The 16,849-nt window shown below is 40.4% G+C and overlaps 1 protein-coding gene across 1 annotated transcript; it reads right to left on the bottom strand.

Moving 5' to 3' along the window:
• Positions 1–1,513: 1,513 nt before the first annotated feature.
• LOC143617455 (protein VACUOLELESS GAMETOPHYTES) lies at positions 1,514–3,679 on the bottom strand. Its single transcript, XM_077090009.1, has 2 exons — positions 2,514–3,679; positions 1,514–2,036 (listed from the first exon to the last, which is right to left on the bottom strand). Exons 1-2 carry the CDS (start codon positions 2,848–2,850, stop codon positions 1,561–1,563), a joined length of 813 nt encoding a protein of 270 aa, XP_076946124.1. The 5' UTR covers positions 2,851–3,679; the 3' UTR covers positions 1,514–1,560.
• Positions 3,680–16,849: the final 13,170 nt, after the last annotated feature.

Raw genomic sequence — 16,849 nt, 5'->3', positions numbered from 1 at the left:
TCATATTAAACATAAGTCAGGATAGTACCCGTGTTAGACACGGTGAAACATATTTAAAAACATAATATATGTAACATCATATAAACTTGATTAACTAATTTAGAAATGGTTACAAAAACTAAAATCAAATTGGTTAATTTGAAAAAAATTAAAATAGAGATAATTTCTTTTACTAAATAATATAGATATAATTACAAAACTTAATGTCAATCTTTCATTACATTTGGTGATATTTTGTCCTTTAAATTTAATTTTGAGAAGTTGTGAATTTCTGACCGAATTATTTAGAAAACTCTTTTTCCTTATTGGAATAATATAATAAATTAAGAAAATATTATTCCCATGTCTGTAAAATTACCATGTATATGTAGTAGACTAGTAGTATGGGCTTTTCTTTTGTTAAATTGGAGTCCATTAATTTAGGAGGCCCAAAGGCCATGCGTCCATTTCTATACAGTGAAATAAAATAATTATTTTACTATTTATTACTAGACTATTTGAATATTGAAAATGGCTTTGGGGTGTGAGATAATAGGTGAATAATGTGTTTTCTTGGTTTTGATATTTGATAGAAAATATGACGTGATACTGATGTGAATGTTAGAGAATTGCATGATATGTGGCATGCTAAGATGCATTCCCACCATCCATATGATGAACTTATATATACAATAATGAGATCCGCTTGGCATTATTCACCATTATATAAACTTATAATTTATAAAGTATATTGGCATGCAACAATAAGTTCAAGCCACCATGCTAAATACATATTATTTATGCAAATATTGTATACCATGCACGTATATGGGGTAGATTCTTGAATACTTAGATCAGACTACATCCCAAATAACAACTAAGAGTGTAGTTTGTGTGTAATTTGTTGATGACAGTTTCGGATAACATGTTTATTTTCTTAAAAGAAGTCTTAGATAGCAAGTCTTCAAAATAAATTTAGAACTTTGAGAATCTTTTATGAAAGTTGATTAGCAAAATCTTTACTTTATTGTGAAGCATTTAGGATTCCATTTTACAATTTTCATATATTTAAAAGATTAAATCATGCTAGAAATAGACACTTATTTGTTATTTTGGTTGTACACTTCACGAAGGTAAGAAAAAATGTTTTAATATATAAATATATATATATATATATGAATAAAAGAAGGGATCTAATTCCACATCACTATCACTATAATATTAGATAATGACCTCCAGGCTTTACTCACTTTAGTCTTTACATATATTTTATTTTTAAATAGATGACTATTTGACTATACGTGTTATGTGTTATTTTATGAAGAAACTATAATATTTCATTATAAATTTTACGCTTAATTTAAACTAAAACCCCCATAATATAGAATCCTTTTAAGTATTAATTACACATAATGACATTTTTCTTTTATAGTATAATCACACCTATAATTTACAACATGCATATGATACAACTTTTTATAGTGAAAATATACGAACCCCGTATATAACAATATTTAATAAAAGAAACTTCATTACGCATATAAATAGAACATAATAGTAAACACGGAGCCCAATCCGTGGTTACATTCTTCTATTTCCATTACGACGGCCACGGGGACTCTTGGCGACGTTCTGGACCAAAGCCTCTCCAACACCTTCCCCTATACCGTCAATCAGTCCACCGATGAAATCAATAACCGCCTGTGAAGCAAGCCGGACGGCAGGCACCAGCACACCTGGCTTCTGGGTGCTGGTGACGCCGTTCACTTTGAGCCCATTGATCAAGTCCTTAGCACAAACTGCATGGAGATGATAGTAGCAAACCCTGCAGCCATAAAGGCGGCCAGATCTCTTTCGGTTGCAGTCTCTACAGACCGAGCTGAGTAAGTCGTCGGGTGGCAAGAGGTGCAAGGGGTGGCTGTGGAGAGATGGGTAGTTGATTTGGTCAGAAAGCATAGCACAACATGGGTGCATTTGGAAGTGGCAAAAGTTGCATTTGAACATAAAACCTTTGGTTGATTTGCCACAAACATTACATGTCGGCCATCGAATCCCACCTTCATCAAACATAATTAATTAATATAAGAATAAAAAACATGGTACATGTACATACAAATAGTAGTTGTTTTTAAACTTGGGGCAACTATACAAACCGTCCTGTTTAACATCTAATCTCACACCGTTACAAACTGTCATCTAGATAAAGGTTGAACGATCGTTTTGACAAAAAAACTTTCATAGTTTGACTATGTCTATGGTCAGAAGGACTATCTGGATATTGGCTGCACGGCGATTCTGACCAATATTTCTCAGAGTTTGACCACCCCTTATAGTTTGTTTAAGTGACTGTTACGACCAATAATTTTCAAAGTTACTCTCTTTTGGTCAAAACAATCGTCTGAGTGTTTAATGGACGGTTGTTTGATGGTGTGAAATCAAATGAAGGTGGTGTAGCTAAACTAAATATACGAATAAAGAACGACATATGATATATGGTACATACACTTGTTGTTTTTAATGTTTTGCAAGTTTACCTGGTTTGGGTTTGGAATAAAAGACAAGCTGGTGGTGAACATGAAGGGGGTGTGCTTTAAGAAAAGGAGGGGACAAAGCACAAAAATCATGAAGCTGGAAATCACATTGATAGCATGCGAACCTCTTGCCGGCACCGCGTTCTTTGCAGCCGGAGCAGGTGAACGGATCCTGCAGGCTAACGAGCGCGATGGGGTGGTGGGAATGAGTGAAATGATGCATGGTCTGTTGTGATTCATCAGGAGAGGTAGGAAAGTCTATGGAGAAAGACTTTTTAAAGCGGTCAGCGGAGCGATTTGGTTGTTGTAATGTTAGAGACATGGTCCTTTTGTTCATCATCTATCTTTGTGATCAATCAGAGATTGGAATTAGGGATAGATATTGTGGCAGGGGTGATTCGCTAAGGAAATGAGGACAAGAATATTTATGGTGGTTAGAAAGTTGATTTATGTACTGTTTCATGCAAGGATGCTGCCTTTAATCAATCAATTGATGCATGGTGGGATCATGTAACTATTCCATCAGTTGACACTTTTCTAAACATAATCATAAAAATGGGTAACAAATTTGAAGATCTATGAAGTTATACCAAAATATATTCTTTTAAATCTCAACAATTATAAGTATGTTTCAAAGTTTTAAAACTTTAAACTTTTGCCATCAAAGTTTAGAAGACAAGTTGAAAAGTTTAAGCTTTCAACTTTTGGTACATTGTTTCACGCTTAATTTTAGACTTTTGGCATAAGACTTATGTCACACCCCAACCTACGACGAAAATATCGGGGCGTGAACTGATTGCTCACAGCTTTTCAAAGGTTACTATCATGCATTATTAAAAGTTACGATATCTATTAAATAAATTTCCAAATAACAATCATCCATACAAAATTCAAATAAAGAAAGTACATATATCAATCCATAGCAATATATCTCATTAAGTTTTCTTCTAGCATATATCCTTAAGTGATCTTGTACTTCAGTTACTTCACATCAAACGATAACCTGCATATGCGTTAAAAATAGAATGGTTTTGTCAACACAAGGTTGAGTGAGCAACACACCAGTTTAAATGTTCATATAGAAAATAAGTATTTGCAACGAGTCATATGAGAATAACAAATTAACCTAATGAACAAGTATAACTGAGATGTCGAGAAGCACAAAGCTGTAACAACTGGCGTATGATCATACTAGACTGAGATTATGTTGGACCTCTCCGAATGCGAAAGCATATAAGCACATAAACAAGTAAGGTATAAGTTGTTAGCACATAAGACAATAGTTGCACTTTTGTGTATAAGTATATATGAGAAATATATTTACGCATATATCCCCAAAATGTGGAAAATAAGTAAAATAGGGGAATGTGGTACTCACCTGATCGGATGAACACAATAAAATGATGATGAGAGGATGATGAACCATTTGGGATACACCGACAAGGATTCATAGTTAAATATAATAATATAAATTAATTATAAAAGATATAACACGATTTACTGGAATAAAATTTCGATGTGATTAAGTTAGGTTTGAGATTAGAATGTTTAATAATTGATCGATTGGATTTCTATTGATATTAATATTGCGATATCAATGTTAATGTTTATCATTTAATTATAATAGTCATTACTTTTATATTTTATAAGTCACCTTTATACTACCCATAAATAACATTTAATCCAATTTATAAATAATTAGTTTTATATATATATATATATATATACATGTAAAGCCCCGTTATCGGTGCCTCACATTTGATGTTGGATTTACTCATAAACACAGTTTTAAATATCAGAGTTAATTAAAACTTTCGCGGAATAACAAAAACTGTCAACCATCCATTACAAACATCCATAACTTGTCTTTTAAAAACATAACATAAAACATAGTGTCGAAACATCATGACAAATCTTCAGATGCCAGCTTCTTCAGTCCTGCCATGTGTCCATCTCAAAGCAGCTGTCGCATTCTACTCACCTGCGTGCATACTAAAAGTCAGCTACGCTAAGTGGTTCTAGTTAATCATATAACATACATTACATACACGCTTACATACTTTCATTCATACTTTCATATTTTCATACTTGCATAATCATACCTTACGTTTTAAAGAGCATTACGCCCTATAACCTTCGCATATATTATTAAGGTATGCAACCCTTTAACCTTCGCATATATTATTAGGGTATGCAACCCTTTATCCTTCGCATATATTATTAGGGTATGAAACCCTTTATCCTTCGCATATATTATTAGGGTGTGCAACCCTTTAACCTTCGCATATATTATTAGGGTATGCAACCCTTTAACCTTACCTTACATTTCATTATCATCTCCATTTTAATATCATACATATCATTGTAACATCCCGATTTTGATAATATTAATAAAATGAATTTTGTCTATTTTATAGTGGGTCGTTATCGGTTTAGATAAACAGATTACAAGTCGCGCTAGTGTTGGGTAATTGGATATGGGTTATGGACTTGGGTTATGAAAGAAAGAAGGAGAGTCCATGGGCTTGAGCCCATGATCCCTAAATATAAATACCATTAATCACCATTAAATCCCTCTTTTCACACATATTCCATACACCACCCAAAACACACACTTAAGCTTTCTCTCTAGTTCTCTCCTTACCTAAGCCGAAATCAAGAAGGAAACCGAGCACCGACCCGAGGTAATACTAGTATGATGATTTATTAACTTAAACTGCTAGGATATAGTTACGAAATAATGAGCCGACACCGTTAAACCATTTAAGTCACGAGATCCGGGTGGAATCGGGTATAAACCGAACCTATGATGAGCTTAGGGGTCACCCTAGCTCAGATCTGGATCGAACGGGACGAAAAACGATGAAAAACGGTGTAAAATATGGTAAACCGCGTTTTTCCGGCCACCGCCCGGTTTTCCGGCACGGCGGCGCCGGAAAGGCGGCTGTGTATTTAAGGTTGTCAGGGAATGTTCCTGGCATTCTCTGACAAACCGTAACCCTAATTCGCTATGGGTTAATAACGAATGAGCTTCAATTCGTTATGTGGTTCGTTACGGAAGAACCCTGGTGCGTTAGGCTAATTCTCTAAGGAAGAATAACGAACCAGTTGAGCGATTTGTTATGATTTCCAGTTCGCTATGAAAGACCACTTCGCTATAAATTTCAATTCGTTAAGAAGGTCCATAAGTGGTGATTCGTTATGGTGTAACGAATCAGAACTCCATTCGTTATAGAATTCTAATTCGTTAAAAGACTGAATAACGAATCTGATAACTAGATAACGAACTAAAGTTTAATTAAATGACAGAATGGTCCTTGGACTTAGAAAAGAATGAATTAATTACAAATAAGCCCTTGAACTTTGAGTTAGCGAATTATATAAAATTTGAAAGTCCTAATGGAAAATGTGTTACGACAGTTAAGAGAAATAAAATTTTTCCAAGCTGACCTGGCAGCTCGACCCCAGCCAGGGGCTCTGTCCCTTGGACCCTGCCAGGGGCTGCCGCCCCTAGACCACGCTGCCAGGGGCGCTGCCCCCGGACCCCCGTTCGTTGAGGGTTTTAATTAGACTAGAAATGCGAGAAGAGTAGTGATAGTTATTGATGCATGTAATTATTATACAGTTAGCCGTGCACAACTGAAGAGAGGAATAACTATTAACGGTGAATGTAACCGACTTCAGGTGAGTTGCTAGCCCCATTCCTTGTTATGTTTTCGGGGCTATGTGCATACTCGATGTGATTAGTTAATACACTTATCCTAAGTGATAAGTGTATGCCATATATGTATTATGTGAAATGTATGAATGGTTTCTTGTCGATACATGAACGATCTTCGGAATTGCATGTATTGCCAGGAAATGGTTGATGTTATATGTATGTTGTAAGATGAAGAATGAATGATGCATGTGTGACATCTGACCCGATCCGACCCGACCCAGGTACCCGTTTCCCTTATCCGATCTCTTTCTTTTATGATTTAATATTTATTTATACTTATATTTTACTTTTAATAATAATAATAATGTTTTCCTTCCCGCCTCTTTCTCTCTCTTTCTTTCCGCCGTCCCGTCCCTCTCCTTCTCTCTTTCCGCCTTCTTTTCCCTCTTGTCGCCGTCCCGCCCTTACGCCTTGTTTCCCTCTTTTTCTTCTAACTCTTTGCTTGTCCTTTGTTCCTTCCCGCCTAAGGTTGTCTGCGCAGCTCCACGCGCCAGACCCCTTACAAGGAATCCTGCGTAAAGACCACCTGTTTCAGCAATACGCGAGACGAACTCTTCTCGCAGCGCGCTAAGAATTGTAATTCTTCTCGCAGCGCGCGAAGAACGGAAGTTCTTCCCGCGACGCACTAAGGATTTGTAGTTCTTCTCGCAGCGCGCTAAGGATCGTAGTTCATCCCTCGACGCGCGAAGAATTATAGTTCTTCCCGCGGCGCGCTAGGAATTTTAGTTCCTCCCGCGGCGCGCTAAGAAATGTGACTCTTCCCGCGGCACGCTTAGAAATGGTAGTTCTTTCCGCGACGCGTTAAGGTTAGTTCTGTCTGCCTTCGCGCTCGCGCTCTCTTGACCTTTTGTGTCAGCCTTCTCGCGCTGAACCCTTTGAGTTTTCTTCTGTTTAACTAGCCGTTTGCTTTTGTGTTGTCTTATCTTTTGAGCTGTTGACCTAATCTGCTTTATGTCTGAAAAGTTACTTTCGGCGCAGCATGCGCACCAACCCCATTGGTTGACAGAAAAAGTGACTGACATAATCTTTTGAGAATCTGCTTTTGCCATGCTTGACCAGTACCTTTATCTGACCCGCCCATGCTTTTTACTGTTCCCTGACAGCTTTATCTTGCCTCTGCAGCTGCCATATCTTTCCATATCTTTTGCTTTTGGAATCTTTTACTTTTTGAGATCTTTTCCCCTTTTTTCTAGGGTTTGTGTCCCCTAGGGTTTGCCTATATATAGTACTATTTTCTTAAACACTTCACACACTACACTTACTCTCTCCTGTTTTCCTTGCTCTCTGCCGCCTCCCTCTCTTGCCTCCGTCTTCCTCCCTGTTCTGCCCTGCTTTTTCCGGTAATATATACTTATTAATTATGCTAACTTATAATCAAGACTTGAAACCAATCATTAAAACAATAATCTTATTTATAGGTTAACTTGTGCTTGTTTAAAGTTGGTTCTTGCTTTATCTTACACCGCATCGTTTATCATGTGAGTAATCTCGTACCTAATCCCTTTTTGCTTTTAATGTTTTGGGATGTTCATGTGTTCATACAAACTTAGAGTCTTAAACTTGTTTATGAACTTTAGTCGCGCAGTATCCCATGTGTTGAGGACGTAGACTTGGCTGTTTATTTGTATGTGTGGATCATTAACCGTCTTGTCGGTCTATTCCGCAGTTTTCATGGTACCATTAGATGAACACGGGAGAACTATCGTTTATGATTTTCCTCTTTTGTTTACACATGCACAGTTAGTCTTGTTTGTGAGCTCAATTGTGAGCACTGGCAGTCTTATGAATCTTAGAGTTGGTCCCGATCAGATTACACCCTTGTTGAAAACCAGACATACACATGTTGCGCGCAGATTTTATTGTTATCTATGTATTGTATTAAACTTGATTTCTCACCAACACGCAAGTGTTTGACGTTTATTTTAACACATGTTCAGGTTTGCAGTAGCTGTTTTGGAGCTTGTGGACACGTAGGACGTTTTCACTTTTGGATCTAGAATTAAAATGTATCAAGACAAGTTAATGTTGTTTGAATGTTATAATTTATAATATATTGATTTATGTTTGATTTATGTTCTTTATTTTCCCCGCTGCGCGTAGCGCGATAAAATGTGTATTAATAAATATTGACACCAATAGTGTCGCGAGTAATGAAGCAATATGTGGCGCCCCGATGTATAATCCGCCTTTGGTCGGGGTGTTTCAGATTGGTATCAGAGCTCGTTGACTTTAGGATAGGTGGTTAGACGTAACGGCCTAGAATACCTAAGAGTCCCTTCTCGCGCATGAGAGAAATCTCATGTTTGCGCGCTTATTGTTAATTACTCGTTATTTATGAATATGCTCGCGCTTGCGCAGTATAGGATTTTATGTTTTATTTCGCGATGTTTCGATTTTTGTTGAATTTCGATTTTTATTGATTTTACTTACATATTCGTTTGTGGGATTTGAAAATCCGAAAAGTCATGGTGATACATGAATAGTTGATTTTCAATTTCCATTTACGATTATGTTCTGAGGTTGGAGACTTGAAAAGTCATGGTGATACATGAATTGTCAACCTCCAATACTCATTTTCTTGTATATTTTATATTGAAGATTGGAAAGTCATGGTGATACATGAATTGTCAATCTCCAATACTCGTTTACTCGTATATTTTAAATTTGGAATTCGGAAAGTCATGGTGATACATGAATTGTCGATTCTTGATTCGAATTTGTTACCTTTATTAAGTCTGCATTTTGGGTCATTTATTTTACTTTAACTTTTGATAGCATCTAACTCCGTGAAACCAAGCTTTATAAGATTAAAACTTTGCGCTAAAACCAAGATATTAACTAAAATTAAAATTTTTATAGAATGCCTCCGCTATCTCGCCGATTTCAAAGAAGAGATGCCTCGCGCATGCGTAGACAGCAACGTTCCCAGGAAATGGCCGCCGCGATAGCCCAAGCCTTGAGCCAAAACAATACCAACACCTCTGGCTACAACATTAAATCCTTTAACGCGGGTAACCCTCCAAAGTTCACAGGTCTTGGAGGAGCCACCGTGATGCTCCAATGGCTCGAGAAGATAGAAAACACTTTCCTCCACACCCAATGCCCCTCAGACAGACGAACCCTATATGATTCCAGTGTCCTGGAATCCAGAGCGCTTACATGGTGGAATGGAGTAGCTCATGCGCGTGGCGCAGAGGCTGCTTCTAGCATGACATGGGAGGAATTCAAGGAAATTCTTACGCGAGAATTCTGCCCTCCCAACGAAGTTAAGCGCCTGGAAGAAGAATTTTGGGATCTTAAGCAGTACAGTGGCGAAGCGCGCGAGTACGCGACGCGCTTCCACGAGCTAAGCTTACTGGTCCCTCACCTTGTTACCCCTTCACGCCGAGCAATCGAGAAATTCCTTGGGGGTCTCCCCATGGAAATTCAAGATTCTGTATGGGCCAGAAACCCAGTTACCCTCTCTGACGCCATCGAGTTGGCCGCTGTGCTCAGCGACAACCATGTCAGAGCAGGAACCCTGTTCCTGCGGGGAACTGAGAAGACCAAACTCACCAAGACTGCCCCTGAACCAACAGAAACCAAACCTGAACCCTCAAACCGTAACAACCTCAAGCGCAGGCGCAAGGCCTATGCGCTTACCAACCCGCCCATTGTCCAGCAACCCATTTATCAACCTCCAGTTTACGCGCCTAACCCTCTGTCAGCCTACCAACACCTCCTGTAGTCCACAACTATGCCTTAACCAACCCAGCACTCCCTGCCCCACCAACTAAGAAACCTTACACAGGAAACCATCCCTTTTGCCCAACCTGTAGATTTCACCACCCAACCCAAACCCCGTGTCGACTTTGTACCCGATGTGGCCGTACTGGTCACACTGCTGAGAACTGTAGAGTCCTTCCCGCCAACCCAATTGCGCAAACACCACCAGTCTACCCGCAGAATCCACAACTAACCTACCAAAACCCACGACCCAGATCGTGCTTTAACTGCGGTGATCCCAGTCATTTCCGGAACGCGTGCCCAAGGCTACAAGTTCAGATTACACAAGCGAACCCGGTGAACCAGATTTCGAACCAAGTAACGCGTGGACGAGCTTTTAACATAACCGCGCACCAAGCGCAAGCGAATAATGACGTAGTTAATGGTACATTTTTGCTTAACGGATTTTATGCTTCTGTACTTTTTGATACTGGCGCCGATCGTAGTTTTATCTCTCGCGCGTTTGAGCAGAAGCTTGCGCGACCGCGCGATAACTTAAAAGAAGATTTTTCAGTTGAATTGGCTAATGGTGAAACTGTTTTAATTAACTCTGTGATTAAAGATTGCACGCTTAATCTTAACGAAAACGATTTTCTAATCGACCTCATCCCTATGCCTCTTGGAAGCTTTGATGTTATCATTGGTATGGACTGGCTCTCGTATAATCGCGCCGAAGTTATTTGCGCCAAGAAGATGATTCGCATACCTCGAGAAAATGGTGATCTTCATATTTACGGCGAAAAACCCTCCCGCGGTCTTAAACTTATGTCTTGCGCCGAAGCCCAAAGATTCATGCGGAAGAAGTGTATTGCATTTCTAGCCCATGTGGTTAAACCTGCTGAAGAGAAGCTTCGCGATATCCCTGTTGTGCGTGATTTCCCTGAAGTTTTTCCTGATGATCTTCCTGGTATCCCTCCCGCTCGTAAAGTCGAGTTCCGTATTGATCTTGTCCCTGGTGCTTCCCCCGTAGCTAAATCTCCTTACCGTCTTGCGCCCGCTGAGATGCAAGAATTGGCAAGCCAACTTCAAGAGTTGACTGCTAAAGGATTCATTCGCCCTAGCTCTTCGCCCTGGGGTGCTCCGGTGTTGTTCGTTAAAAAGAAAGATGGATCGTTTCGCATGTGTATAGATTACCGCGAGTTGAACAAACTCACCATTAAGAACCGGTATCCCTTACCGCGTATTGACGACCTCTTTGATCAACTCCAAGGTGCCTCTTGTTTTTCCAAGATTGATCTCCGCTCTGGTTATCACCAGTTGCGCATCCGCGATGAAGATGTTCCGAAGACTGCTTTTCGAACTCGTTATGGCCATTTTGAATTCTTGGTCATGTCCTTCGGTCTAACCAACGCACCCGCCGTTTTCATGGATCTAATGAATCGGGTGTGTAGGCCCTTCCTGGATAAATTCGTGATTGTGTTTATCGATGATGTTCTGGTGTATTCTAAGACCAAGGCCGAGCATGAGCAACATCTCCGATTGGTATTGCAACAGCTTAGAGCTGAGCAACTCTATGCTAAGCTTTCCAAGTGTGAATTTTGGTCTGATGAAGTACAGTTTCTTGGTCATGTTGTAAACAAGATGGGTATTCATGTCGACCCATCCAAGATTGAAGCAATCAAGAACTGGATTACGCCATCCTCTCCTTCTGAGATCCGTTCCTTTCTGGGCTTAGCTGGTTACTACCGGCGATTTATTTCGAACTTCTCAAAGATCGCTTTGCCTTTAACAGCTCTGACGCACAAAGGTAAACCGTATATTTGGAGCTCGAAGCAAGAAGAAGCCTTTCTAACGCTCAAGCGATTGTTGTGTGAAGCTCCTGTTCTTGCGTTACCTGAGGGTAATGATGATTTTGTCGTGTATTGCGATGCATCCAACCAAGGTCTCGGTTGTGTTCTTATGCAACGAGGCAAGGTTATCGCTTACGCATCAAGGCAACTTAAGGTTCATGAAAAGAATTATACAACTCACGACCTCGAACTTGGTGCAGTTGTATTTGCCTTGAAAATCTGGAGACACTACCTTTATGGTACTAAGTGTATCCTTTACACAGACCATAAAAGCCTTCAGCACATTTTTGATCAAAAGGAACTTAACATGAGACAACGTCGATGGAACGAACTCATCAGCGACTACGATTGTGAGATCCGGTATCATCCTGGTAAGGCTAATGTGGTAGCCGATGCGCTCAGCCGAAAACCCTGCCAGCTCAACTGTATCTTGCCGCGCACCCAGCTTCACTTCGCGCCGATTCAAAGCAACCTTGAATCGCGTATTCGTGACGCGCAGCGCGCATCCATCAGTAATGGTAATCTTCGCGCCGAGTTAGCGTGTGGCGCGGAAGCACATTTTGTCCCTAATCTGAGTGGAATTCTCTGCTATCTCAATCGCATCTGGATTCCCTTTGATGAGAATCTTCGCGCTGATATCCTGAGTGAAGCGCATAAATCTCGATATTCCGTTCATCCTGGCGCTGATAAGATGTACAAGGATTTGCGCATTACTTATTGGTGGCCCGGTATGAAAAAGGATATTGCTGTGTTCGTAGCTAGATGTCTGACTTGTTCTAAAGTAAAAGCTGAACACCAACGCCCATCTGGTTTGCTCGAACAACCAGAAATTCCTACGTGGAAATGGGAATGTGTAGCGATGGACTTTATTACCAAGTTACCTTTGACAGCAAGCAAACATGATAGCATTTGGGTAATAGTGGATCGATTGACTAAGTCTGCTCACTTCCTGCCCATTCGTGAAAACTACCGTGTTGAGCAACTCGCGCAGCTTTATGTCAAGGAAATTGTCTGCCGCCATGGTACTCCTTTGAGCATCATATCCGATCGCGATGGCCGTTTTATATCTCGCTTTTGGAAATCTCTCCAATCTGCGCTAGGAACTCGCTTGGACATGAGTACGGCATGTCATCCTCAGACTGACGGTAAGTCTGAGCGAACTATTCAAACTCTTGAGGATATGCTCCGATCTTGTGTTCTTGATTTTGGAGGTAATTGGGATTCGCACCTACCTTTGATCGAGTTCTCTTATAATAACAGCTATCATTCCAGTATCGGTATGGCCCCATTTGAAGCACTTTACGGTCGTAAGTGCCGCTCCCCGATCTGTTGGAGCGAAGTGGGTGAAACTCAAATCACAGGACCCGAACTTGTTCAAGAGACAACCGATAAAATCGCCAAGATCCGTGATCATCTGCTGACTGCCAGAAGCCGACAGAAGAGTTACGCAGATCGTAGGCGGAAGCCTCTCGAATTTCAAGTTGGTGATCTTGTTCTCCTCAAAGTATCGCCTTGGAAAGGTGTTGTCCGCTTTGGGAAGAAGGGTAAGCTTGCTCCTCGTTATGTTGGTCCATTCAAGATTCTCGCGCGTGTGGGAAAAGTTGCCTACAGACTTGACCTGCCGCCCGCGCTCAGTAATGTGCATCCAACGTTCCATGTATCCAATCTCAAGAAGTGTTTAGCTGACGAGAACCTTCACATTCCACTTGATAAAGTTCAAGTTGATGAATCTATGCATTTCGTTGAGAAGCCTGTTGAGATTATGGATCGCGAGGTTAAGCAAACCAAGCGCAGTCGTATCCCTATCGTGAAAGTTCGTTGGGAGTCCAAGCGCGGAGCCGAGTTTACATGGGAAAGGGAAGATCAAATGAAGATCAAGTACCCGCACCTGTTCTCTGCGCAACCTACTTCGAGATAAATTTCGGGACGAAATTTCTTAAAGTAGGGGAGACTGTGACATCTGACCCGATCCGACCCGACCCAGGTACCCGTTTCCCTTATCCGATCTCTTTCTTTTATGATTTAATATTTATTTATACTTATATTTTACTTTTAATAATAATAATAATGTTTTCCTTCCCGCCTCTTTCTCTCTCTTTCTTTCCGCCGTCCCGTCCCTCTCCTTCTCTCTTTCCGCCTTCTTTTCCCTCTTGTCGCCGTCCCGCCCTTACGCCTTGTTTCCCTCTTTTTCTTCTAACTCTTTGCTTGTCCTTTGTTCCTTCCCGCCTAAGGTTGTCTGCGCAGCTCCACGCGCCAGACCCCTTACAAGGAATCCTGCGTAAAGACCACCTGTTTCAGCAATACGCGAGACGAACTCTTCTCGCAGCGCGCTAAGAATTGTAATTCTTCTCGCAGCGCGCGAAGAACGGAAGTTCTTCCCGCGACGCGCTAAGGATTTGTAGTTCTTCTCGCAGCGCGCTAAGGATCGTAGTTCATCCCTCGACGCGCGAAGAATTATAGTTCTTCCCGCGGCGCGCTAGGAATTTTAGTTCCTCCCGCGGCGCGCTAAGAAATGTGACTCTTCCCGCGGCACGCTTAGAAATGGTAGTTCTTTCCGCGACGCGTTAAGGTTAGTTCTGTCTGCCTTCGCGCTCGCGCTCTCTTGACCTTTTGTGTCAGCCTTCTCGCGCTGAACCCTTTGAGTTTTCTTCTGTTTAACTAGCCGTTTGCTTTTGTGTTGTCTTATCTTTTGAGCTGTTGACCTAATCTGCTTTATGTCTGAAAAGTTACTTTCGGCGCAGCATGCGCACCAACCCCATTGGTTGACAGAAAAAGTGACTGACATAATCTTTTGAGAATCTGCTTTTGCCATGCTTGACCAGTACCTTTATCTGACCCGCCCATGCTTTTTACTGTTCCCTGACAGCTTTATCTTGCCTCTGCAGCTGCCATATCTTTCCATATCTTTTGCTTTTGGAATCTTTTACTTTTTGAGATCTTTTCCCCTTTTTTCTAGGGTTTGTGTCCCCTAGGGTTTGCCTATATATAGTACTATTTTCTTAAACACTTCACACACTACACTTACTCTCTCCTGTTTTCCTTGCTCTCTGCCGCCTCCCTCTCTTGCCTCCGTCTTCCTCCCTGTTCTGCCCTGCTTTTTCCGGTAATATATACTTATTAATTATGCTAACTTATAATCAAGACTTGAAACCAATCATTAAAACAATAATCTTATTTATAGGTTAACTTGTGTTTGTTTAAAGTTGGTTCTTGCTTTATCTTACACCGCATCGTTTATCATGTGAGTAATCTCGTACCTAATCCCTTTTTGCTTTTAATGTTTTGGGATGTTCATGTGTTCATACAAACTTAGAGTCTTAAACTTGTTTATGAACTTTAGTCGCGCAGTATCCCATGTGTTGAGGACGTAGACTTGGCTGTTTATTTGTATGTGTGGATCATTAACCGTCTTGTCGGTCTATTCCGCAGTTTTCATGGTACCATTAGATGAACACGGGAGAACTATCGTTTATGATTTTCCTCTTTTGTTTACACATGCACAGTTAGTCTTGTTTGTGAGCTCAATTGTGAGCACTGGCAGTCTTATGAATCTTAGAGTTGGTCCCGATCAGATTACACCCTTGTTGAAAACCAGACATACACATGTTGCGCGCAGATTTTATTGTTATCTATGTATTGTATTAAACTTGATTTCTCACCAACACGCAAGTGTTTGACGTTTATTTTAACACATGTTCAGGTTTGCAGTAGCTGTTTTGGAGCTTGTGGACACGTAGGACGTTTTCACTTTTGGACCTAGAATTAAAATGTATCAAGACAAGTTAATGTTGTTTGAATGTTATAATTTATAATATATTGATTTATGTTTGATTTATGTTCTTTATTTTCCCCGCTGCGCGTGCGCGATAAAATGTGTATTAATAAATATTGACACCAATAGTGTCGCGAGTAATGAAGCAATATGTGGCGCCCCGATGTATAATCCGCCTTTGGTCGGGGTGTTTCAGCATGTATGAAACTTACGTTATGTATATAGAAAAGTATGTTAAAAAGGTATGGAAGAAAGGGCACCGGACCCTAATAATATCCGAGGATGAAGGGTGACCGGACCCTAATAATATCCGAGGATGAAGGGTGACCGGACCCTAATAATATCTGAGGATTGAGGGTACCGGACCCTAATAATATCCGAGGTATGTAGAGCGAATGCTCTTTATAATGTAATATTAGTTATGATTGTTTATGATGAATGATGGACAGGTTAAGTATGTAATGCGTATCTAAGGGCACATGTATGTGTATGTAAAGTAAGTTATGTGATTAACTAGAACTCACTCAGCGTAGCTGACTTTTAGTATGCACGCAGGCTAATAGGTTGAGGCAGCTCGCGTGATTGAAGACACATGGCATGGAATCGAAGATACTGGCATCTCAAGAAAATGTTATGATGTTTTCAAAGACTATGTTTTATGTTTAAATGAATTTGAATGTTTTATACGACAAGATTTAAAGGTTATGTAACATATTATGGTTGAAGTTTTATTATTCCGCGAATGTTTTAATCAACTCTGATATTTAGAACTGTGTTTATGAGTAAATCCAACACCAAAGTAGGGCCACCGGTAACGAGGCCTTACAAGTTGCTCTCATAGTCGTACATACTTCCTTATTCATCTACACATATCATACATGCCATACTTTACTTGCCCTTACAATACATGCAATACCCGAAGGTCGTTCACGTACTATCAAGCTAAGTTATTCATAACTATCACATTTGTCATCAAGACATACACTTACCATTTAAGGTAAGTGTATTAGCATTCACATCGAGTATGCACACAGCCCCGAAAACATAACAAGGAAATGGGGCTAGAAACTCACCTAAACACGGTTACGTTCACCGTTAATAGTAATCCCTTTCTTGAGCTGTGCACGACTAAATGTATAACAATTACATGTATTAATTACTATCACTTTCCATAACGTATTTCTAGTCTTATTTATTACCCTCAACGAACGGGGGTCCGGGGCAGCGCCCCTGGCAGAGGGGTTCTAGGGGCGGCAGCCCCTAGCAGGGTCCAAGGGGTAGAGCCCCTGGC

This window comes from Bidens hawaiensis, unplaced genomic scaffold, assembly GCF_021521415.1.
Source record: "Bidens hawaiensis isolate Kalapana, Puna unplaced genomic scaffold, B.hawaiensis_p1.1 tig00002323_1, whole genome shotgun sequence".
NCBI lineage: Eukaryota > Viridiplantae > Streptophyta > Magnoliopsida > Asterales > Asteraceae > Bidens > Bidens hawaiensis.
The sequence above is the reverse complement of the archived record's forward strand: the minus strand, read 5'-3'. Positions and strand labels throughout refer to the sequence as shown.